This window comes from Zootoca vivipara, chromosome 7 (genome assembly GCF_965207765.1).
Source record: "Zootoca vivipara chromosome 7, rZooViv2.hap1.1, whole genome shotgun sequence".
Lineage (NCBI taxonomy): Eukaryota > Metazoa > Chordata > Lepidosauria > Squamata > Lacertidae > Zootoca > Zootoca vivipara.
Genome location: NC_142590.1, coordinates 56,509,512 through 56,534,825, shown reverse-complemented (window position 1 = coordinate 56,534,825; position 25,314 = coordinate 56,509,512). Strand labels below are relative to the sequence as shown.

At 45.9% G+C, this 25,314-nt stretch overlaps 1 protein-coding gene across 2 annotated transcripts in view; it reads right to left on the bottom strand.

The window, feature by feature from the left end:
• IKBKE (inhibitor of nuclear factor kappa B kinase subunit epsilon) overlaps positions 1 to 25,314 on the bottom strand; it is a 50,395-nt gene that overhangs the window by 6,804 nt on the left and 18,277 nt on the right. For both annotated transcript variants that reach the window (XM_035123119.3, XM_088674341.1), the window contains 10 exons: positions 19,260 to 19,351; positions 16,257 to 16,358; positions 12,538 to 12,613; positions 11,973 to 12,082; positions 8,366 to 8,442; positions 7,056 to 7,095; positions 6,384 to 6,485; positions 2,241 to 2,337; positions 689 to 789; positions 153 to 224 (listed from right to left, as the gene is read on the bottom strand). In XM_035123119.3, coding sequence (XP_034979010.2) covers positions 153 to 224; positions 689 to 789; positions 2,241 to 2,337; positions 6,384 to 6,485; positions 7,056 to 7,095; positions 8,366 to 8,442; positions 11,973 to 12,082; positions 12,538 to 12,613; positions 16,257 to 16,358; positions 19,260 to 19,351 — 869 coding nt within the window. The remainder of the gene's footprint in view (positions 1 to 152; positions 225 to 688; positions 790 to 2,240; positions 2,338 to 6,383; positions 6,486 to 7,055; positions 7,096 to 8,365; positions 8,443 to 11,972; positions 12,083 to 12,537; positions 12,614 to 16,256; positions 16,359 to 19,259; positions 19,352 to 25,314) is intronic.

Genomic DNA, 25,314 nt, shown 5'->3' with positions numbered 1-25,314 from the left:
AAAAGGTCATTTGGATTAGAGAAGTAGTCACAACTCGCCTTTTGAATGCATACATTTTTCAGTCTTCGGAGAGCAATGCTTTCTTATCACACTTAGTACTTTCTCTTAGGCATAGCTTTATATGCTGCTAAAGAGATTTCAGAACCTCTTACCGCTGGATGATGCTATTGTTGAGCTGGAGATTGTGAGCTACTATTTTCATCTGGTCCTGAAGCTCTTGCATCCTGTTCAAGACACACACACAAAAAAGTACAGTTCAACTTTTTTTATTTAATTATGCATTTTAAAAATTATTAATTATGCATGACCAAGCAGATGCTCACCAGAACATTGGACAATGCATTTTCTTCACCCAGGCATTTGCAGATTGTTAATACCATGCCTGGGTGATATCTGGCTGGTCTGTAGATTGTGATGTATTTCACTATGTTGTTCTTACTGGAGTTATATTCTATTGTTGTAAACCACACTGGAATTACTGGTGGAAGGTGGCTTAGCACGTTTTGAATGTGATAATATATCAACTCACATGACACACACTGGCCTGAGGGGTAAGGGATATATTTAAAATATGTGCCATACACTAGTTGTTTTTCATCATAAATTATTACAATGGTGCACAAAAGAAGCACACCCAGAAAACATCCAGACTCCATATGCCTTGACAGTGACATCTGTGTGCACATACCCAAACACCATGTCTTGGTGCTTCTCGTTCATGTAAACTTGTGTAGGTGCAGATTGTGTTTTGTTGCCTTGGAGGATTCTCTGAGGCAACTCATCCAAAGCCTGTCAAGAAAACGAAAAACACCACAGATCACTACAGGTGTACCAAGCACTCTTCTACACTTTGTACATTAAATTATGAAAAGCGAATTGCCTTTCAAAATGCGAGAATCAAGTATTATATATGAAAGGTCCTACTTCCAATGGAAAATATTCAGGGGAAGCAAAATGCAAAACAGAGAACAAAAACAATGGAGTGAGTACGTACAATGTTCCTTGCATATACCCGTTAAAGGTGGATCCTGTTTGCAACAAGTGATTTAGGCAACTATGTTATGCATACAGTAACTGCAATTATGGTTCCATTGCTTTTGATGGGGCGACTCTCCACTGAACCGTTATTTCATTACATCACTGGGTGGAACTCTTGCCAGTTGTGAGACCTTCACAACATAAACAGCTGGTTAGTTGCCAGTCTGAATTAATCTTTTGGTCCTGGACTCCTGCCAGCCTGAAATAACCCTGGTGAAGTCCAAAAGATGCTGAAAAATTCCTCCAGCACAAGGTGGTATCAAGAAAAAGACAAAAAGAAATGGCAGAGTCTTGGGGAGTGGTCTGTGGAGGAGCAGACTAAGCATTCAAACAAGCAAGAGCAGTCCTTATATCCCAAGTGCTGCCCATCCCTGGACAATTTTGTATTACTTTTCTGCCGTTCTGCTTAGTTACCCTTCAACTCCACCCCTCAGAGAATGGAGCTAATCTAATGTGAAAATAAAGCCAACTTTTATGACAGAGTGCAGGGCCAGATTTACGTATAAGCTAAACAAGTTATAGCTTAGGGCCCCACTCTCTTGGGGGTCCCAAAAAATTTTAAAGAAAAAACCCCCTGGATGTACATTTCCAAAAAATAAGATAAAAAACAAAATAAAACTTACATACAGTGACAGTGTTTTATGTCGTGTAGGCTCCTATGGTGTAAGTAGCGGGCCCCGCCTGCTCCCCTGCTCCCTCTGAATATCACTAGTTTGCTCATTTCTATATATAGGGTGCCTACATTCTGCATGGACTGCATGGACATATATATTCAACACAAAAAACAGTGACAATTTGTTGTTGACAAAGGACAGCTGGACATATAAAGGGCCCCATTACCTTCAGTAGCTTAGGGCCTCATCAAACCTAAATCCGGCCCTGACAGAGTGACACACGGGGGTCACATTGTGGATTTGGATAGCTGGGACACTTAAATCAACTGAGGTACAAATAAGAGGTTGAATCTAACCAAGCCACCACAGAATTACTTCCGCTCGTGCAACAGAACTTTCCCTCCCTTCCTCCCCCTGCATTGCTCCCAAATCTGAACCAGAGGCTCTGGGAAACCCCAGAGCAGATTGTGCAAACACACACCCATGGATTAGAGCTATAATAAACTGGACATAGTTAAATTTAATTTCAGGTTGCTGTTGGTTTTTGAAATGGTTTGAATGGCAGAAGAAGAAAAATCGCCACTGTACTTTATCAAGGCAATCCTGGCACCCTGAGGTCTCTGCACCACAGGAGGTTAAAGATCTGTTCAGCTTCTTCAGACTCTTCTTCAGGTCAAACACCTTCCTGAAGGGATAAGACAACAAGTGTAGTCAAACAGTTCTTCTAAGGAGGCATTTTGAGCTTAGGTTGCTCTAAAACGGAAAGAAGTGCTCAGCCACAGGTCCACAAGTTCCCCATGGATTTGAATAGCAACGTCATACAGCACTAATGATGTTCCAAAAAAGTGATATAGTTTTTGGAGTCTCTGGGAATCTACTTAGGACCACCACCACCCTGCCAGGCATTTCATCAAAGCTTCTTCTTTGGCGATCACTTGTAGCCAAGTCTTTCATGAACAGGGTCTTAACAGTGAGTCTGTAAGTGACTGTGGAGGCCAATTCTGGATCCACATGTCCTTCCACATCAAAGCAGCCACATCCGATTGGCCATTTTTCACAGTAACAAAGGTAAGATAAATAGACAAGTGAATTTTATTTTAGAAAGTTACAAACCGCTTTTGGGCGGAAGCCCCTCAAAGCAGAATGCATTAAAAATTAAAACATAATAAAAATAGTAAAATACACAGAATTCTATTTCATTCTGCTCTGTGCCTTGGGGGGATTGAGAAAGGAGCTAATAGGGAACTTGTTGGACCAAGAGCAAAAAAGGCAATTAGAAACAAAGTAACAAATCAACACATATACACAAAAACAACAACCCCTGAAGATCACAGCACTGCTGGATATCAAGGAACAGTAAATGAAATGATGCAACATGATGTGCACATATTAGTTAACAATATTTATACTTTTCTGCAAGATCATATATCTGCCAAAGCTATACCATGGGTATACACTGTTAAAATACTAGAAACCAAAACCTATAAAGAGATCAGGGAGATGTGTTATCACTGTGAAAACTGTAAACTGTAATTTGGTTATTAACTCAATGAAGTGGATAGATTTAATGTTAAAAGCAGAGCATGAGCTAGGTTCCAATGATTTCAACAGGAAAGGTATGTACATGCTTCACTCATTCCCTTTGAAATCAACCTATATGTGTAAATCATTTAACTCAATGGGGCTTAATCTGAAATAATTGGATGTAGAATGGAAGCCTTAAAGCAGATCATATTGATACTTATCAGGCATCTTTAAAAAAAAAAAAACACCTTAAATCTACTGATGCAAATCTTTCACTCATGGTATCTACTAGGATGCAACAAAGCTACAGTATCTAGTACAATAGTTTTATTTACTCATCATGATGATGCAATTATATTTTGCTTCAGCATGATTCAGAGGTGGAACTGATTCTTGAATCTCCTTCCAATGTCATTGCTGCTTAATTTGATTCTGAACTCCTCAGTTTTGACAACCTGTGTGACAGCTTTTGTCACAGCAAGGGAAGACTAATCATGACTAAAGATAGATTCTTTTTCACAACAAAAATCCACACACATTTAATTCCCTTTTTTAAAAAAGTACGTACAATGTGTTTCAAGGCTTTGCATTTCATTTTCTTTCATAAAAAAATGTTTTAGCTCTCTGGAGCAGCTGAAAAGTGCACTGCTGCCTTGTACCATGAAAACGTGTCCAAAAAAAAATCTCCCTGGAGCTCTGGAAGTAAGTTACTTCCACAGTTCCAGGGGCATTTTGGTCTCATTTTCACTGTGCAGAAGCAGCAATATACCCTGGAGCCACTGCAAGCAGCTAGAGAGGTAAAGGTAAAGGGACCCCTGACCATTAGGTCCAGTCGTGACCGACTCTGGGGTTGCGCGCTCATCTCGCATTATTGGCCGAGGGAGCCGGCGTTACAGCTTCCAGGTCATGTGGCCAGCATGACAAAGCTGCTTCTGGCGAACCAGAGCAGCAGACGGAAACGCCGTTTACCTTACCGCCAGAGCGATACCCATTTATCTACTTGCACTTTGACATGCTTTTGATCTGCTAGGTTGGCAGGAGCTGGGACCAAGCAACGGGAGCTCACCCCGTCGCGGGGATTCGAACCGCTGACCTTCTGATCGGCAAGCCCTAGGCTCTGTGGTTTAACCCACAGCGCCACCCGCGTCCCATATGCAAGCAGCTACTACCTGTTAAAAACAAATAGCCCGCCCTTAGACCACCTTGTAAAATTTGATGGGAGTCCAGATACTGAAGGACTACAAGTCCAACCCACAACCTATTCTAGTAGATGTGGATCAGATGAGTACACTTCAGAAGTCAGTCCCAGTGAAGTCCTCAAGCAACCCTAATTATGATTAGTATCATCAGAAACCTTCAGGCCCTTTGAAACCTGATTGAAAAAGCTGCTGTGCTTCAAAAGCATTTTGCAATTAAAACCCCCCAGTTGGGGTTGCAGTTACTTCCTTAAGTGACTGCACTTTTCTCCAAAGTAATAAGTCAATGCATGACTCTCCATCACCACTGGGCAATTTGCTCTTTGCATTATTCCCCAAACACCCTTTAACATAAAATCATTCTTTCTAAGTGCTGCTCTTTGTCTTAATAATGGCTTCATTCCAATATGAGAAACTTGCTTGATACTGAAAACAAAGAAGTTCATCAATATTCCAACTCAAAGGCTTGGGAAAATTTGCAATGTGTAGTCCAGTGAAATGGGTACTAACGTCGGCTCGACAGCATGTCTTTGTTTATAATGTCAACTATCCTGCTGTGCACTATATCATGAAGGGAAAAATAAACTCTTATGCCTAGTTAATTCCAAGATTTCAGAAAGGCACTGGACGCTAATGAGAAAAATGAACACAACTCATTCTGACAACCAATCACAAAGCTAGATACAGAGCTTGAAAAGAAGCAATGTCCCTTGCAGAGAAAGGCAATGGGCTGCACCCAACAAAGTCATCCCACTAGCATAAGGACTTTCTCCTGTGCGGTGAGGGTTTTTTCTCTTTTCCCAGCACACCTCCATAACCTCCAATCTGTTTTGGGGATTTACCCCAACCCTTTATTGCACAGGGAAAGGAGAGGGAGAGGAAATCCTGTTGCAAACGTGGAAGTCATTGTGGCAACAAGACAACTTCACTGGATGCAACCGTATTATTGCCAATGAGCATGATTTCACCTCCGTTTTGTTTGATTCAAAGGTCTTCATTTTGTCTGGAAATGTTTGCTGGCATGGTATAGCAAATTAGGACAAGATGCATTTTGCAGATCCCATAAACACTATTCAAACAGAGAACCTCACAAATAGATGAGGTTGACTGAGATACAGATGTGTTACGGTAGCAGATGTGAAATTTGTGTGGGTATTGAGTGAGGGGATGTGTCTTGAATGAGTACAATCCTACTTTTGAATTCTGATGCTTGCTTTCTAGAGCATATTATTAAATTTCATTGCTTTATGTACTATTTTTATTTCTGGTGTGTGTGTTTATGTAAAACACTTGTGATCCTTTCTAAAAAGTGGTATATAAATACTTGAAATATAATAAATAAATAAATTTGTTGTTGGGGGAATACTCGAGAGAGATGCTGGAGAGGGGGCTATGAATTGAAGCCTTTGCCCAACTTTCTGTTGTTGACCTCCTTATGAGGCTTGGCAGCAAGCCCAGTTGGAAAATCTCCTCCCTGGCAGAAATGTGTTTTGAAGCAGCACAGGACATAACGGTCAATAAGGGGCAGGACTTATATCCACAGAGGTGATGTAGAATGCAGCTTTCAGCTCCTCTCTTGAACTTCCCTTCTCTTTTCACCTTCCAAATGAAGCGCATTTTGTCTCTTCGAGGAGGTCTGTGTTTATCATCCATGAATTGACCTTATGTGTGTACAATTCAATGATGGTAACATAGCAAATTAGGCTTCCATATGGAATGAAAGAGCCTGGAATGGGGAAAATTGTGGTGTGGCGGTAAGAGTGTTGGACTAGGACCTGGGAGACAAGGAATCAAATCCCACCTTAGTCATGAAGCTCACCTTGGGCCAGCCAGCTTTTTACAGCCTAACCTATCTCCCTAGGGTTGTTGCAAAGATAAAATGAGGGGGGAGAAAACCACGTATGCCACCCTGAGCACCTTCTAGGAAAGATAGGATCTAGGTGTAATAATATAAATGAGCATTGTTGCTTTAGTAGCAGCCAGTGAGAGTATGTGCTAGGAACACTGTTACCTCATTATAATTCCATGTGCCAAAAGAGCAGCTTTGTATTGTTGCAAACAGTTGTCCTGGAAAACTGAAAGAACCTTTTTTGCTAAATGTCCTAAATTCACCCTGAAAATGAAACAAAATAAAATGTACATTATTTCATCATTTTTTCTCATAATTTAAGCATTTAAAAACCACAAGCAAACACCCACACTAATGCAACAAGATTATTAGCCACAAAGAACCTCGCAAATTCAGTTCATTTCCAGTTAAAAGGATCAGGTAATAAGTGATGTGAAAAACCTCAGTCTGAGACTTTAGAGCAACACTGGGCTAGATGGATGAATACTTTAACTTGGTATAAGGCATATTGCTGTGTTCCTGTGAGCAGGGAAAGCCAGTTCCCTGTCTCAGCTGATGGAAGAGGAGAAGCTAGTTTTCCCCTTGCATGTGATATTCCTACTACTACAAAGAAGGGTGCTGGTTCTCAACAGTCACAAGGCTATTATGAGGTGGTTGTTATTCAAGTGCCTCAATGAAACTTTATTGATTGATATAGTGTGACTCACTCCTGAATCAGACAATCTGAGCATGAGCAGCTCAGGAAAGTTTAATGGCCAACCACAGACCAACAGAATACAAACCAGAAGTATCCGATACTCAGCTGGTCTGTTATACACAAACTCTTACACTTACTTATCCAGCTTGTGGATCTGCTGCTCATTGTAGCCCAGGCCTAGAAAGAAAAAGCAACTTATCAGTAGATTTTCCAGGGAATGACTTCAGGACTTTGCAGTTTCACAGATTAATACCAGTACTTCATTCACATAAAGTATATTACGAGATAGACCAATAGGAAACAGGGAGGTGTCACATTTCCAGTGAAAACCAATGAGCGGTGGGTGGGGGAGAAACTGTTCTAGGTGCTTCCAGCTAAATAATAATAATAATAATAATAATAATAATAATAATAATAATAATAATAATAATAATAATAATATATTTATACCCCGCCCATCTGGCTGGGTTTCCCCAGCTACTCTGGGTGGCTTCCAACAGAAAAATAAAACACAGTAATCTATTAAACATTAAAAGCCTCCCTGAACAGGGCTGCCTTCAGATCTCTTCTAAAAGTCTGGTAGTTGTTTTCCTCTTTGACATCTGTTGGGAGGGCGTTCCACAGGGCAGGCGCCACCACCGAGAAGGCCCTCTGCCTAGTTCCCTGCAACTTGGCTTCTCGCAATGAGGGAACCGCCAGAAGGCCCTCATTGCTGGACCTCAGTGTCCGGGCAGAATGATGGAGGTGGAGACGCTCCTTCAGGTATACTGGACCGAGGTCATTTAGGGCTTTAAAGGTCAGCACCAACACTTTGAATTGTGCTCGGAAACGTATACATGTTACTTTGATGCAGCAGAACAAAAGGCCCTCCACACCTGTTCTAGGTGCTTCCAGCACATCACTACCACTGGCTTCTGCCTGCAATCTAGAAGCCGTTCCTTCATTTTTCTCAATTTGTGAGGACCCCAGGGATGAAACACACAGAAAATAAAACAAGGCTTACAACTTTCCCTTTTGTTGTGAAAGAAGAAACTTTGTTGGCACTTGAGACTTAATAAACTTTTGTTCTGACACAGTCTACACAGGCACTTAGCAGATATGAGCACCTGCACGCAAAGCAGCCACAAGTCCCTTGCTTTTCAGACTGGGGTGAGCAGCCTTGAGATTAGCCACAGCTTTCAGAACTGTTATCTTATCGGTACAGGTGCTGCTGAATGGATGGCTCAAATCACCAAGTACAGCAGTGCTCATGTGGCATTTTTGTTTGTTTCAAGATACTGCTGCCAAGATGCCTGCTTGGGGCTATTTGAGTATTTCAAGGAATCTGCCTAATCAGACCCTTTAAAGATGTACCTGCCCTGGTAGTGGCTAACAGACCTCTGATTTATGAAATCTGTGCAAGCTGATGATTATATAAGAGAGACTACCATCATCATCAACAACTCACCCCTGCATTTCCGGGTCTTCTTGAACTGGTTGTAGATAAGCTGCATCTTGTCAAGGCAAGCCTCCATCTGCTGGATGCTGAAGAACCAGTTTGGGAAGCCAGTTGTAAGATAGAAAGAAATGAACTAATCAGTTCAATGACATCATGGGCCAAGGGCTGTGTCTGCTGTAACAAAACTCCCAGTGGACCTGGTCCAGAAAGGAATGAGTGGGAGGCAAGACAGCTACTGCACTAACTCTCGTTGTTAGCTCTGTTCCAAGCACAGTCTTGCATCTCAAGAAGCAATGTTGGTATGAACAGCCTTCACCAGAAATCTAGAAACTGATGCACAATCATATAATTTTTCTTGCAAGCCCTCAATGATGTCAGTGAACCAACACTTGTCTGTCCCTAGAAGACACAAACAGGAGAATCAGCTGTGGATACTGAGAAAGATTTGTTGGCCTTTCTGGTGCCACTCCTAATAGTAAAATGAACTGCATCATTACAAAGTCAATTTAGATATAAAATATAAAACGTCCTGACAGTAAGAGCTGTTCGACAGTGGAATTTGCTGCCAAGGAGTGTAGTGGAGTCTCCTTCTTTGGAGGTCTTTAAGCGGAGGCTTGACAGTCATCTGTCAGGAATGCTTTGATGGTGTTTCCTGCTTCGCAGGGGGTTGGAATGGATGGCCCTTGTGGTCTCTTCCAACTCTATGATTCTATGTTTATCTACTGCCTGCTAGGATAGCCAAGAGCTGAGCTACATGTTCAGAATAATTTGCATGTCAGAAAGATGTGTTCTTGCCTAGTCTCATTCCTGATGTTCTCACTTTCAATATGTTGGGTTGGAGGATCATCCAAATGCAATAGCTCTGCACCACATGACTCTTCTGAACATGTAGAAAACAAAGGCTCAAAGCCTATACTTTAAGCTCACTATTCTCTATTAACTCTCTATCCGCCCCCGCCCCCCATTTCTTTATTCCCCATTACTGCAGTATCTGGTCCATTACATTCTTTTCCATAAGTCTTCACACCATTTTTACAAGGAAAAGAGGTGAGTTGCTAATCCTATTTTGCAGAAGGGAAACTGGAGCACAGACAGTTTTAAAGACTTGCTCAGGCACAGACACAGACAGAGCTCAGACAGACAAGAACATTGCAGCTGGTTTTAGCAACGTCCATCCTGGTATACTCAATCTGTCTCAGTAAGGCCAATGTTGATGCCGGTTTTCTTGTACAAATACCTGAGTGCTGTGCCAAACACTGGAATGATGCATCTGATGGAAGCCTTAGCACTAATTGAGAATGTGAACTAACCACTTTCACCAGCCAAATTGCTAAGATAATGTAATGTGAGAAATGTAAATTAAATGAAGAAAAGTTATTTTCCTACTAAGGCATATGGATGGGAGCTTCTGCTTGCTCAGCAATTTGGCACAAAGTTGGAAGTGAGAAACGAAGCTATAATGAACTGTGTCTTATGCACCAACATGAAATGCATCACCCACATATAAGCCAGTATTACACACAATTGTTGCATAGGCAAGCATGAGATCAGTACAAGCTCTGCATGGCTGACAAGTATTGAGACAGTCAGCTGAGAGGAATGAACACATCCAAGAACGGACACTAAAACAAGTGATGCTCCTTTCCTTCCTGTGATGCTTGGCATGGAGATTTCCCTGATTACAAGCCTCACCTCTCTCCAGCAGCAGCGTAGCAAAGGACTTCGAAATGCGAGCCCAGTTACTCACCAGGCTGCATGCACTTAAAATATTTGCAATAATATTGCAGCATCAACCAAAAATATACAAAGGGTGTTCCATTACTGGGGCACCAGCACCAAAGAAGCCTTCTTTTTTTGTCACATATCACACTTCAGCTGAGAAAGGCACTTGGAGAAGAGCTTCAGCAGAAGGTCTGAACTCATGGGCAGGCGTCCTCCTCCTCCTCCTCCTCCCCAGCGCAAGATAGTTTCCCACCAAGGGCTTCTCACTTTTTACCTCTAATATATTGCCCTGTTCCCTGACCACACCCTATCCATATGATCTCTCTCCAAATGATGCTTCAGAGAAGTCACATAATACTTCTCTAGCTGCCAATATGGCTGCATCACAACTTCAAGAACTCATTTTTGGTAGTCTCGGTTATGTACAGAGATTGCATGCTATCCACTAGTCAAGCCCACCTCTTCACAGGTGTAGGAAGGTGTTCATTTCTAAACTTACATGCTGGTGAAGGTTTTCCTGCCAGGTTCAAACTGCTGCCTGAAACATCCTAGGGCATCATTCCTTCCCTGGGTTGCATATATGCTCGATACCTTACCTTATCAGTACTGCCCTTCACATTTCATCAACATGATTCCACAACTCATTCGCATTGTAGCTGCTTTTTTTGGGAGGCGGGGTATCAGGCACTGCTCCATTCACTGAGAATGTGCTATTTACTGCTGGAGGATTATGCATATTCAGACTGAGGGATGTTTTTGGCTCTGGTCTCAAGACTATTATTACCCGAAGCTTGAACATAGGATCTCTTGAGACAGGTTTAAGGTATCAACGAAGACAGAGCCTGGCTGAGCTTCTCCAGACAGAAGAGGCAAAATAGATTGCACTTGGAAACCTGCTGTTTGCTTCCCCAGTGGCTGGAGTTTAATCAAGGCTATGTTTACATTGTCACTTATTTTTATGGTGTGCTCATCATAGTCAGTGTCACAAAGTCATTTGCTGGCCAGCATTAATAATATGGCTTGGTAAGGAAGCTTAGAGAGGTGACAGTCCACAAAAAGCACTAGTTCCTTGTGAATGCCAATAACCAAAACCTATTATAAGCAATACCACCTGAACTGATTAGACTGGCATAGATGAGGTAAGAAAGACTATACAAGGGATACTGTTTTTATCTGCTGCTTACTGGTGGGTTTAGTTCTTTTTATACATTGATACTGAAGTAATGAACATCAGGTTTGTTGTTCTAGTGTTCCTATTTTGTTAACTATTTTGAATGCATTTGTGGTAGAAAAGTGACATTTAAATATTTTAAATAAATAAAATGGAGTCTTTCCACTCCACGGGGAGAGTGTTATTGTTTTCATTTGCTGTTATGTTACATATTTTTGTGTTTTAATATTATAAACCGCCCCATGAGCCTCAGACGAGAAATTTGAAATGAACAAACAAACAAGTATTCTTTTGGCTACTTGAAAACACATAGAGCAGGTGGTCCATCTACAAGAGCCTGGTTAGAAGAGAACCCTTCCTAAGAGGACATCTATTGTGGAGTTATCACAAAGGCCACAATATCTCGTTCCCTAGGAAAATTATATTCCTCCTCTTGCAACCATTGGAATGGAATCAGAGACATAAGCCCTTATTGGACCAGGCTCAGGAAATCACTTGTAAGAAATCAACCTCTGTACTATATTTATAACGAATGGTTTGATATCACCAAAACCCTCTAGATTTTTAGGATACGGATATTTAAGCAACCATTACTCTTATACTAAGTCTTGCAATTCAAGCTTATGTATGTCTACTCAGAATTGAGCCCCACTGTGCTCACCTAGACTTACTCCTGCGTAAGTGCCTTGCAGCCTTTAACTCTGAAAATACTATTCTACCAACCTTCTGACTTCTTTTATTTGACTCCTTTTCTTTCCCACATCAGACAGAATGCATTGTACAACCGACTGGTGATCAGAGATGCTTTGGAAACATTTAGAAATTTCTTCAACCTGAGCCAGAAAAGACAAAAAGGAAGACCAGAAGGATTCACTACAGAACATCTATGATCTTGCATTGATATCCACCAAAAACTTACATTTATTTATTTCTCTTTTTCTTTCTCTCTCTCACACAAAACCAGCATTTCTTGCTCGCACACATGCATTAGGTATATATTATTATAGATACTTATATAAAGTCATTAGATACAATCCAACTTTATCATAGTTCTCACAGCAATGCTAAGCATGTATGTACAACATGTATATATGTATAACCATCAATCAAAAAGAAGACCACCCACTCTATTCCTTTAACCCATTTGTGTTTATCAATCATTACACAGCCACCTCTTTTCCCAAGTAGCTCTGGCTCAGATCAGACCTTTTGCAGACAAGAGAAGTTGCCACACAGAACTCTCAGCTGTCTAAGTTGCTATTAACAGGTGGTCATGGGAATCACTCACAGCTTGTAGTCTTGTTTTCAGTTCCGCCAGGCCTTTAATCTCTGGAATCTCGCCAACCCCAGCAATAGTTTCGCACCTATTATGGTGAATGGGACCCAAAAAAAAAGAGGAACAGTTTCTGATCAGTCTTCAGAGGGGCTTACCAATCTCTATAACTGCAAAGTAACCAAAACAGGGGGGGGAAATCAATTTACCCAAGAAATTTTCATAAATACAAAGAAGAACTGTTGCAAAAAGTTTTCAAAATGGAATGGTGGGAGTGGGGAAGAGAAGTGTTGTTCGCTACCCACTGCATCACAGGAAACTCTCATGCAGTAACAGTCCACATACAGCAGCACTTAAAATGCAGTGGTTTTCTTGGCTGGTGTCTGTGTGGTGGTGATGTAAAACCACATTTTCCCAGGAAGCAAAGGGGAAAGGAATTTGGAGCTACGTACAAGCTGCAGGGAAAGAAAAAACAAAGCTTAGGAATCTGAAATGGAGAGCAGAGAGAGAAAGGGAAAACATCAACAACACAGGGACACAAGTGGGACAAAGAGGCAGCTGTATTTGGAAATGAGAAGACCCAGGGAATGAGGTGGGAAAGGAGAGCTGCTACCCATGGAAGAGAAGCCAAGGTGTCAACTGGAGAAGTGAAGGTTGTGCATTTATTGGGCCATTTCCTGGCAGATGATGGCATTGGGTAATTATGGGCTTGCAAACATGTTCATCCTCCTACATCGTTGCTTTTTAAAATTTTAATAAGCAGTCAGTCTCCTTTCCCCCACTTGCACAAAGCTCAAAATTGCAGTGCTGCTCTCTGACTTCATCCCTGTGGCTCCACTATTTTTGCTGTACTCTGTAATACAGAACATAAGAAATCTCAGCCAGACACGGCCACTACTCTAAGCTCCTATGAAACAGGGGACAAATGTTCAAAAAGGGCAGTTGCCTCTGTTATTGCTGGTAACCCCTCAAGAAGAAGAGGCTGCTTATTGTCCCCTTTCACCCAAATTATATCCTCTTTCTTTGGCCTTAATTGTCTGTTAGCACAACCTGGCTGTAAACAGCAATGAATCTTGATCCACTTAATAGGCACTAAGAGCTTCCTGCTGTGGAAAAATGTGATCTCCTAGCTCCTCCAGATGGTGAGTTTCCACATTCACGGTTCAGTAGTATACGGCACCAATGGGCAAATGGGAGGCATTCCAGAAAACAACAACCCAAGATATCTTTTCCCCCAGGGCAGCTTCACAGTTGGGACGTGAGAAGGCAACTATTTAGATAGCAAGCAACACTTGATCCCAAACAAATGGTCTCAAGCTGAGTGCAGCTGGCTGCTAGGGAATCAGCACAAGCCCTCTGGATCTGGGGAAGTACTGCTCCAAGTTCCCTGAGGTATCTGGACAAGCCTCTAGGCCATGGGTAGGCAAACTAAGGCCCGGGGGCCGGATCCAGCCTAACTGCCTTCTAAATCCGGCCCGCGGATGGTCCGGGAATCAGTGTGTTTTTACATGAGTAGAATGTGTCCTTTTATTTAAAATGCATCTCTGGATTATTTGTGGGGCCTGCCTGGTGTTTTTGCATGAGTAGAATGTGTGCTTTTATTTAAAAGGCATCTCTGGGTTATTTGTGGAGCATAGGAATTCATTCATTTTTAATTTTTTTCAAAATATAGTCCCGCCCCCCACAAGGTCTGAGGGACAATGGACTGGTCCCCTGCTGAAAAAGTCTGTTGACCCCTGCTCTAGGCTGCTCTGTGAAGAAATCTATTCCCAAGGCTGCAAACATAAGAGCTGGTGAGATGGAGAATGGAGCATTAATATTGAGAGGATAGTTGACTTGGAACGATTTTGGTCATCTGTTGCTGCCTTCTGCTGCTTTCCATTCAGACAGGGCTCAACTGTGAGGTGACAGAGCTGAAGCGTACATGGAAATAATCATCATTTGACTTGAGCTGTCCCTCTAACCCAGGCATCCCCAAACTTCGGCCCTCCAGATGTTTTGGACTACAATTCCCATCACCCCTGACTACTGGTCCTGTTAGCTAGGGATCATGGGAGTTGTAGGCCAAAACATCTGGAGGGCCACAGTTTGGGGATGCCTGCTCTAGCCCAAGGGCAGCCAAGGTATTCCAGCACCCAGCAGACCCAGTCAATGTGGCCAGTGATGGAAGTATTGGAAGGGCACCAACATGGGCGCAGTCAGGATTTATTTTGTGGCGGCAGGCTTCATGTTAGGGGGAGGCAGAACCAAGTTATCTGTGATGCAATTGGTTTAGGTATTTTTATTTATTTACTTGATTGGGGAGGGGGAGCTGCCCCCTGGCTAGGCCACGGGCACCATCTTGATTATCTCTGCCCTAGCCAGTGGCTATAGTTTGTGCACTGAAGTAGTGAGGAAAAGTATTTTGCTGAGGAAGCGGACTAAAGGCCAAACCTATTCAGGTATGCTGTTTCTTCATGCTGTGAAACTCACATGAGGAAGAGTGGGTTGTATGTACTGGCAAGGCCCACCCGCTTTCATGCAACCCCTTCCCCTGGTATACAGCCCCCCCGCCCGACCCGAAGAGCAAACCTCTGCAGCAGGGAGCCTCCTGTGCTCATGGAGGCTTCTAATTCACAGGAGACTGAAAATTAACACAAAAAATAGGATGGAACAGAGATATGAATGAACACATGTGATACAAAACATGCTGATCCATCCATTCTTTGCTCCCATCTGCTTCTAAAAACAGCAGCACACACAGGAGGAAGACAAACCAAGCATCTGACCTTTCACCCAACCTAGGTGTCAGGGGCTTCTAGGCACTTGAATTTTTGCAGCCCTGCATATTGTTCAAGAGGCAGATGGTTTTTGGGTTTGTTTGTTTTTTAAAGGCAAACTGGGCAACTGAAAAGAGATAATGAGACTTGATTGGTTTAGAGCGTCTCACCCCTCCTGGGTTGGCCAGGCAACATATTTTAACGCTACTTTGTGCTTCATGGAAAGCTCTTATTTGCCCACCAAGAACTTTGATTTATCTCCCTTTGTGAACACAGGAAAGCCAAATTATGCAGCAATCCTCAAAGAACATAGCACTGCTTGCTTTCTGTCCAGATATTGCAAACTGGCCCACCTAACAGTTTGTCCATTTACTGAAGCATTTCCCCCTTTAAAAACGGGGAATACAAAGCAGCTTCCAACCTTCTGTCCCCAAGAGATATGTCTTTGATCATATATATGTATATGTATGCACACAAACATCTTGCAGAATGAGAGGGAAGAAGGCTTTCTGCACCTTCCTCTTGGAAATGGAAAGCACACATACAAAACACATATGTGAAGCAGAAAGCCCATTGCACCCGTGACAAGAGATATATTGTCCATCTAATGGGAGAAGGCAGTTGCAATCCCAAAGCATTATTAACCCCATGATAATCCAAGCACTTCTCTGAGCTTGGGCTTCAGACCCTGGCATTTTTCTGCAGGACAGAATACTCCTCTTATGCAACGAAGCAGGGCAGTTAAGTAATTTAAGACTCTTAATTTAATGGTCTTATAGGGCCCCTCTCTATAGATGACAATGTGTTTTTCTTCACTAATTTCAAAATGCACTAAGCCTGACCAGCTGAGTCTGGGCCAGCTCATTCAAATTTTGCTAAATAGGGCAGGTTCTGTCCTAGGGGTATCACTGGTGTAATGCATGTTGGGTTCTAGGTTGGCTGCTGTATCAATTACCACTGAAAAGCAACACTTACAGCAGCAGAACCTTCATCTCTTCTCTTTGCAAGCAACTGAGTGTTGCCATCACACCTTGCTTCTTCTCTAGAATCCGCAGACACTCCAATTTCAGGGTCTCACTGCAAAAAAAAAAAAAGGTAACACCAAAAATTCTGGTTATATGGGCCTCAGGTCTCTTGCATAGACTTGCGTTTATGCTGTAAAAACACATTTCACAATCTTCCACTTATTCCCTGTTTAAATGGAGACTTATCTTCTCTTGACAACCTCGAACTGAACTGTCCACTCCCCACCCACAGCAAAAATGCCTGGATCTCCCACCCCCTGCTTTGCACAGTGAAGGGCAACTTTGGGAGAGATTCTGATCTGGAAAACAGTGCCCAAAAGCAAGGATTGAACTGCCTTTCCTTGCTGCTGCTGCTGCCGCCGCCTGCAAAACAAGAGTTCAATTATTGTTCGGGAAGGGGGGAGCCAATCACGGATCTCTCTTGCAATATATAGCTCGGCCTCTGGCGATCTTTTTAATGACAGCAGTCAGGAGTATGTGAGTCTAAGACACCACTGATTTGTTTGCAGTGCATTTTAGAAGGAAAGGCAAGGTTGATTTGACACCCCCCCCCCCTCTGTATTCTAGGACATGGATGTCTCAATCGACGAGCTAAGGACCTCCACACAATTTTGTCCGGCCCTTACAGCCAATTATTAGTTTCCTGTAAAGCAAAGAAGAAGGCTATAGTGTGGGAGTACCAAAACATGGGTGTAGGAAATGTGAATAGGGACCCAGGTGGCGCTGTGGGATAAACCACAGAGTCTAGGGCTTGCTGATCAGAAGGTCGGCGGTTTGAATCCTGCAACGGGGTGAGCTCCCGTTGTTCGGTCCCAGCTCCTGCCCACCTAGCAGTTCGAAAGCACATCGAAGTGCAAGTAGATAAATAGGAACCGCTCCGGTGGGAAGGTAAACAGCGTTTCCGTGCGCTGCTCTGGTTCGCCAGAAGCAGCTTTGTCATGCTGGCCACATGACCCGGAAGCTGTCTGCGGACAAACACCTGCTCCCTCGGCCTATAGAGCGAGATGAGCGCCACAACCCCAGAGTCGGACACGACTGGACCTGATGGTCAGGGGCCCCTTTACCTTTACCCTTTTAGGAAATGTGAGCTTGGAGAAGAAAGCGAGGACAAAGTACTTGTGTCCTTTCTGAAGCAAAGGTGATGCCCTTCCACTCCTGCTGCTGAATACAGAGGTATATTTCTGAGGAATTTCAGCTCAGTTCTAGTCCCATCCCCACTCCAGCCACTGCTGCTCTGGAGTATACCACTGCACTGGAAGCAGCCTTGTTTAAGTTAGATAAATATATTATATAATGAGTGATTATAACTCTATGCCTCTTTATATAAGCCCTTTCTTGTAATGGATCTTGAGGCCTTTTGTGCACAATGTGAGAAATGACTTTTCTCAGAATGCCTTGGAGTTTATTAGTTAACTGGATTCTCCACAAAATGTATGGAGTAGCCAGGAACAGACATTGTCTATAAACCAGCTAATGTTTCCTTCAGCTCAGCTGCTCCTTCCCACATTAGCCACATGATTGTCTCCATGTCTCGTTTTGACATTCTATATTCAGAAAGTAATTCCTGACATGTTGGAAAGTGTGACAATTTCAAGCCACTGTATCCATTCATTCTGCACACACTCACCCCCACTATTGTTTATTTCTGTAACATGAAGCAAGTTCATGGTGTTCCACTGACTAGGCTGGAAACTGGTTATTTTGAAGGGGGGGAAAGCAAACTTGCACAGAGGAATGAAAATGTTATCACATATCATTCATTATGCTGGAAACACTGAATCTATAAAACTCCTACTCAAAGTTTTCATCTGGGTCTATGTATATTGTTTTAATAAAGCACCAAGTGCTTTATTGTTGCCTTTTAAGTTTATAAAGTGGGTAAAAAGAAGCTGAAGTTACAAGAAACATCAGGAAGAACTGTCCAATGATGAGAGATATTTGGCAATGGAATGAACTCCCTCAGAAGGCGGTGAATCTCCTTCCTCAGAGGCTTTTAAGCAGAGGTTGTATGGCCATCTGTCATGTATGATCTAGTTGAAATACCTGCATTGCAGGGGGTTGGACTAGATGACCCTCGGGGTCCCTTCCATCTCTACAATTCTAGGACTCTGTGAATGAGGAGCACCAATAAAAACCTGCACTCTGGGCACTACATTGCTCACTGCTCTGTAGAAGGATAACAGGGACCTTAATGCAAATCAAATCATAGAATCATAGAGTTGGAAGAGACCACAAGGGCCATCCAGTCCAACCCCCTGCCAAGCAGGAAACACCATCAAAGCATTCCTGACAGATGGCTGTCAAGCCTCCACTTAAAGACCTCCAAAGGAGGAGATCCACCACACTCCTTGGCAGCAAATTCCACTGTCAAACAGCTCTTACCGTCAGGAAGTTCTTCCTAATGTTTAGGTGGAATCTTCTTTCTTGTAGCTTGAATCCATTGCTCCGTGTCCGCTTCTCTGGAGCAGCAGAAAACAACCTTTCACCCTCTTCTATATGACATCCTTTTATATATTTGAATGTGGCTATCATATCACCTCTTAACCTTCTCTTCTCCAGGCTAAACATACCCAGCTCCCTAAGCCGTTCCTCATAAGGCATTGTTTCCAGGTCTCTGACCATTTTGGTTGCCCTCCTCTGAATGCCAAGCAAAAGAGACTTGAGTGGAAAAAGAAACAGGAAAAAAACAACAACAATGAAAACATGTTATTAGCCAGAGAACAATGGCCCAAATTAGGCAAGCAGTTGTGAACATTTGCTCACTCGCTATAATAGGCTATACAGTAGTGGTATATGGCCTATAGGCAGCCACATAAATGTGCATGCTGTAAGCTGTTTGGGAAAGCTGGAGGAAATTAGTGACCTGAACTGAAGCTCAAGGCACCTTGATCAGCTGTCAAAAAAGACCCTGCTGTATCACTTGCAACACACCAGCAGGAGACATTTTACTTACCTCACCCAATATAGGCCTCTGAGCATGAGCTCTTGACACTGCAGAAAGGACTGAGATATCCTCAACGTCTGGTGAGTTGCAGTCAGGACACCCTAAAGGATAAAGCAACAGTGTATATGGCTGCCCTGGATACTGCAGAGCTGCCACCTTGCAGAGTTCCCAGATATACACAGACATGATCCAGATCACACAGAGATGATGAGGAATTAATCACCCTTCACACGAAGATCCCAGGATGCGTCACAACATTAAAACACAATATTAAAAAACCGTTTTAATATTGGACCCTAAAAATACTCTAGAAAGTTACCACTTAGAGGGAGATGACGTAGACAACAAGAAACCAGGAGATAGTCTGTGGCTGGAGATGGAAGGAGAATGCCGAATAGTAAAGAGACTGGCCATTATAGGAAATACCCACCCTCTCCCTGCCTGAAGTCAAGAGTGGAGCAGAGCTGTTTGAGTTTGGTGACTGATACCAAAATGGAGCAGAAGCAAGGATGAGGGAAGGGGGATTTTGTGAGCTAAGAATATTTATCCTTTAAAGCAAAGGAGGCTAACCTGTGCCTCTTTAGATATGGTTACTGTCACAGTGGCCGGAGCGGACTACTTCAGAGTAACGACGCTACGCAGCTCTGCATTTTATTCTTTTATTGGTGCTGCGTATTTACAGTGCTAAAGTCATTGCTATTTACACGGAGTGATGTGATCAGTCGGTTTCAGAACCTCCTAATGGCTTTTGGCGCGTCTTTCTCCAACACAAAAGCTTTGGCAGACCCATCCTCTTTCCCCTCCTCTTTCTGCGTAGTTCTGGCGTTGGGGGGATGGGTCTCCCTCCCTTATTCGCCCCTTCCTGTCCCGCCTGGGACCCTGGCTCCTCTACCTTGCCTGAGCCTCGGACCCGACTTCCTGCTTCCCTACTGGAATCGGAACTCTCTCTGCTTTCCCCTGTGCTCGGTGATTGGCTTGAACTCAGGAGGGGAGGGACTTCGCGATATCCCCTGTCCCTCACATCCACCCCCCTCCCAAGCTCTCCTTCACCCCTCCCCAGGTCCCCCCCAGGTGTCGGTGACGACTGGAAGCCTAAGAACTCAGTGCTTTCCGAGCCCGTTGGTGTGAACACCTCCCCCCAGTCCTGCAAGCCCCCCCCTTCCGCCTGGGAGGATGGGAATCCCAAAAAGTCCGTGGCGTCAGAGCTGGTGGGGGTAAAAATGTTCTGCCAATCTGCTCCTTCCTCTGACTGGGTGGATCTCGGTGACACCCATACCTCATCCTCTGGTTCCTCAAACTCCGCTTCCCAGCGCCATGGTGAACTGCTCTCCCGTGCTTCCTCCCCCTCCCCCTCCCTTTCCATGTGCCAGGGCTTGGGTCTATGGGGAAAGAGGGCGTGAAATTCTTCTACCAGGAATTCCTCCTGTATCTGAGTGGCTGGGACCCATTCATTCTGGGACGGTGGAGCATCCTCCCATGCCATGAGGTACTCCAGTCCCCCCACCCCCCACCTTGAATCCAGGATGGCCGTGGCCTCATTGAGTTGCTCCCTGCCTTCCCTCTCCCCCCCTCCCTCAGGGGTTTGTTCGCTGTCTCGGAGCCTGCTGCTTTCCCTGTACGGCGACAGCAGCGATCTATGAAACACAGGGTGCACCCTCATGTCCTCTGGCAGTGCCAGCCTGTATGCCACCGGGTTGACCTGTTGCGTGACCGTGAAGGGGCCCAACCTTCTGGGCGCCAGCTTTTTGCATCGCCCTCTGATGGGAAGGCCCTCCGAGGACAACCACACTTTGTCCCCCACCCTAATGACCTCCCCCGGTCGCCTGTGGCGATCTGCCCCCTTCTTGTACGCTTCCTTGGCTCTCTCCAAGTGTTCTTTGAGCTGCTGGTGCACCGTCTCCAGTTCCTCTGCCCAATCCTCAGCCTGTGGGCCCTCCTCCTCCTCCTCCTCCTCCCTCTCTGGGAAAGATCTGAGGTCACGCCCGTAATTGGCCTTAAAGGGCGACACCCCTGTGGAGACGTGCACCGCATTGTTGTAGGCAAATTCTGCCAGTGGCAGGCGATCCACCCAGTCCGTTTGCCGCTGGCTGACGTAGCATCTCAGGTACTGCTGCAGAATGGCGTTGACCCTCTCCGCCTGTCCATTGGTCTGCGGGTGTCTAGCCGTCGACAAGCTGACCTCCACCTGCAGGAGGTTCATGAGCCGCCGCCAGAACCTGGAAACAAATTGGCGGCCACGATCCGAAATAACCCTTAAAGGTAATCCATGCAGTCTGAATACGTGATCCACAAACAGTTTGGCTGTCTCTTCTGCAGAGACCGCCCTGGCACACGGTATAAAGTGGCACATTTTGGACATGAGGTCCACCACCACCAACACTGCGGTCTTGCCCCTGGATGAGGGCAGGTCTGTGATGAAGTCCATGGACACTACTTCCCACGGCCTGTGCGGTGTGGCTAAGGGCTCCAGCAAACCTGCTGGTGGCGCTCTGACCACCTTTGCCCGCTGGCAGGTGTCACAGCCCCTTACATAATCCCTCACATCCTCCCGCACCCCTGGCCACCAGAAGTGTCTCATGACTAGGTGAGTGGTTTTATCCCTCCCAAAATGACCCGCCGTTGGGTTGTCGTGCATCTGCTTGAGGACCGTACGTCTGAGCTGGGTGGTGGGCAGGTACAGTGCACCCTTGTAGAAAAGCAGCCCCCTGCGTTCTGCAAAGTCTTTTGCCTGCTCCCCCCCCCCTTCTCAGTTCTCTGAAGATGCGGTTGGCAAATTCATCCGCTGCCGTCAGTGCTGTGAGTTCTGCCTCGCTTACCACTGCTGCTCCGCAGGACCAAGCTGACGGGGGGAAGATGTGCCTGGGTGCCGGTGGCGCCTCCTCCTCCATGTACTCTGGCTTGCGGGAGAGGGCATCCGCCCTGACATTCTGCTCTCCCGGGATGTAGTGTATGGAGAAGTTGAAGTTCGAGAAGAACTCTGCCCACCGTATCTGCCGCTGGTTGAGCACCCTGGCAGTTCTCCAGAACTCCAGGTTCTTGTGGTCTGTGCACACCTGGATGGGGTGCTTGGCGCCCACCAGGAAGTGTCTCCAGTGCTGGAACGCAGCGTGGATCGCAAGAAGTTCCCGATCAAACACCGTGTAGTTTCGCTCTGGCTGGGTCAACTTCCTGGAGAAGAAGGCACAGGGTCTCCACTCTCTGTTGGCGTCCAGTTGCAACAAAATGGCGCCCACAGCTTTATCAGAAGCATCTGTCTCCACGCGTAGGGGCGCGTCCTGAACCACGTGGAACAGGTTCTGGTCTGAGGCGAACACCCTCTTGAGGCTTTCAAACGCTGCTTGCGCCTCTGGTGTCCACCTGAACTTCTGCTTGCCTCTCAGGCAGTCAGTGATGGGAGCCGTAACGCGGGAGAAGTTCTTGATGAACTTCCTGTAGAAGTTGGCGAAGCCTAGCAGGCGTTGGGCATCTTTGCGCGTCCTGGGGCTGTGCCAGTCCAGGATGGCCTGCACCTTGTCCTTGTCCATCGCCAGCCCCTTGTCTGACAGCTTGTAGCCTAGGAAGTCCACCTCCTTGGTGTGAAACTTGCACTTCTCCAGCTTCACATACAGGTGGTTCTCCTTCAGGCGCTGCAACACCTCCCTGACATCCTTCACATGCTGCACTGGGTCATCGGAGTAGATAAGGATGTCATCCAGGAAGACCAAGCATTTCCTGAAAAGGAGGGACCCCAGGACGTGGTGCATGAAGGCCTGGAAGCATGCTGAGCCCCCTTGCAACCCGAAGGGCATCACGAGATATTCAAAGGAGCCCAGAGGCGTGAACATCGTGGTTTTCCATTCATCGCCTTCCCGGATCCTGATCAAGTTGTACGCCCCCCTCAGGTCTAGCTTGGTGAAAATCTTGCCCCTGCGTGCCGCTGTCAGGAGATCATCCACTCTGGGCATGGGGAAAGCCACTGGCTCTGTCACTGAATTCAGTCGTCTAAAATCCACCACAAGACGGCGCTGTTGCGTGTCTTTCTTGTCCACCCAGAAGACCGGGCTGCCCCCTGCTGCCTTGCTTTCTCTGATGAACCCCCGCTTGAGGTTCTTGTCGATGAAAGCGCGCAGATCCTCCAGTTCCTGGTCTGACATGGCGTACAGCTTGGCTGGGGGTATAGTTGCCCCTGGCACCAGGTTGATCTGGCAGTCAAAAGGCCTGTGTGGGGGTAGGTGGTCGGACTCCGCTTCGCTGAAGACCTCCTGCAGGTCCCAGTACGGCTTGGGTATCGCCTCACCCCCTTTGACGTGCATGGTGGCCACCGTGGCTATGGGAGGCCCCTCCCCTGGTTGGTGCTGCATGCAATGTTCCAGGCAAAAGTCCGATCCAAAAGTGATGCATCTCTGGTGCCAACTGATGGAGGGGTCGTGGCGCGCCAGCCAGCTCATGCCCAAGACGATGGGGGGGTCTGAGGTGGTGGTGACGTTGAATGCCAGTGTCTCTGAGTGCCTCCCCACCGTCATTCTCATGGGGGGGGTTTGATGAGTGATGGCCCCTCCCAGCAGCTCTCTGCCGTCAATGGTTGCCACGTGCAGAGGAAAATCCAGCTGCAGAAGCTGGATCTGGTGCTCTTCTGCAAAGTTTCTCGAGAAGAAGTTCGCTGAGGCACCACTGTCAATTAGGGCGAGGACCGTCAGGGGATAGCCATTTGGGAGCGTGAGCGTCACTTCTAGAACCACTCCTGCTCTGGGAGGGGTGGGCTGGCTCTGCTCCTCTCTGTGCGGGTGGGTGGGCTGGGGCTGTTGTCTGCTGACTGTGCCTGGCTGCTGCCCCTTGTCTCCTGCAGCCAGGCTTTCCCGTTTCCCTGCTGTGGTGCTGCGTCAGTGGGGGAGGGCACAACCGTTCCCGCCTTTCCTTGCCACTCCCTGCGATGTGGGCAGTCTCTGACGAGATGCTGGGGGGAGTTGCAGAGAAAGCAATTCCCGCCCCTTCCCTCCTTGCGTCTTGGCGCCGCTGGGGTTTGAAAAGCCCGCGCGCGCGCGCGCTATCAATCTGCATGGGTTCCTGGTCCTGACTGGCCCCAGGCGTGGCTTGAAAGGGTTGTTGGGGGAGTGGCTTCTCCTGCGACCGTGGGAACCAAGCCCGCTTTGCGCGCGTTGCTTGCTTGTCGCTCCACCGGGATTCCTGTCTCACCCCCACCGCCAGAGCCGCTTTGCTCAGCTGATCCATATTACTGGGCTTTGGACCTCTTGAGAGCTCATCCTTCACCTCCTCATGCACCCCCAAGTAGAACGTCGCTTGCATTGGGGGTGACTCGAGTTCCCACCCCAATCTGTGCACCAGCATGGTGAATTTCGCCCAATACGCGCGAACTGTCATATTTCCTTGGCGTAAATTATGAAGTTCCTCCTTAGTCTGGTCCATATGACTATCGGACGAATACATCGTTTTCAAACCTTCTAGAAATAGTTTGACATTCTTCATGCAAGGATTCTTTGTTGCGATTAACGGTCTTAGCCACTCCCTGGCTGCCCCGGTAAGGTGCTCCACAATAAACGCTACCCTGTGCTCATCATCAGGGAACTCAGCGTGGTGCAGCTCAAGAGCATACACAATCTCAGTCTCAAAGCCCTGATATTCCCTCGGGTCTCCATTGAACTTGCTTACTAGGGTCCCGGCTCTCCTTCCTGGCAGCACTTGGACTTGGGGTGCCCCTCCCGCCTTGTTTTTCTCTGCATCCAGCTTGTTTTGGAGGTCTACCGCCACCGCCCTTAATTCCTGCTCTCTTTCCTGTAGCGCTCTCACCTGTTCCGCAAGTTGTAGCCGGTCGTCCTGGACCTTCCTAGTCTCTTCTTTAGCTGCCTTCAATTCCCCCTGCGCCTGCAGCGACAGCTGCTGCAGTTCTTGCTGGGCTTGCTCCGCGATCTGCCGCCATTTCTCCGCCTCTGACACGCTCATCCCGGCAACTCCAAAGTAGCCCAAAAAGGATTAGGAGGTTGCTGTCACAGTGGCCGGAGCGGACTACTTCAGAGTAACGACGCTACGCAGCTCTGCATTTTATTCTTTTATTGGTGCTGCGTATTTA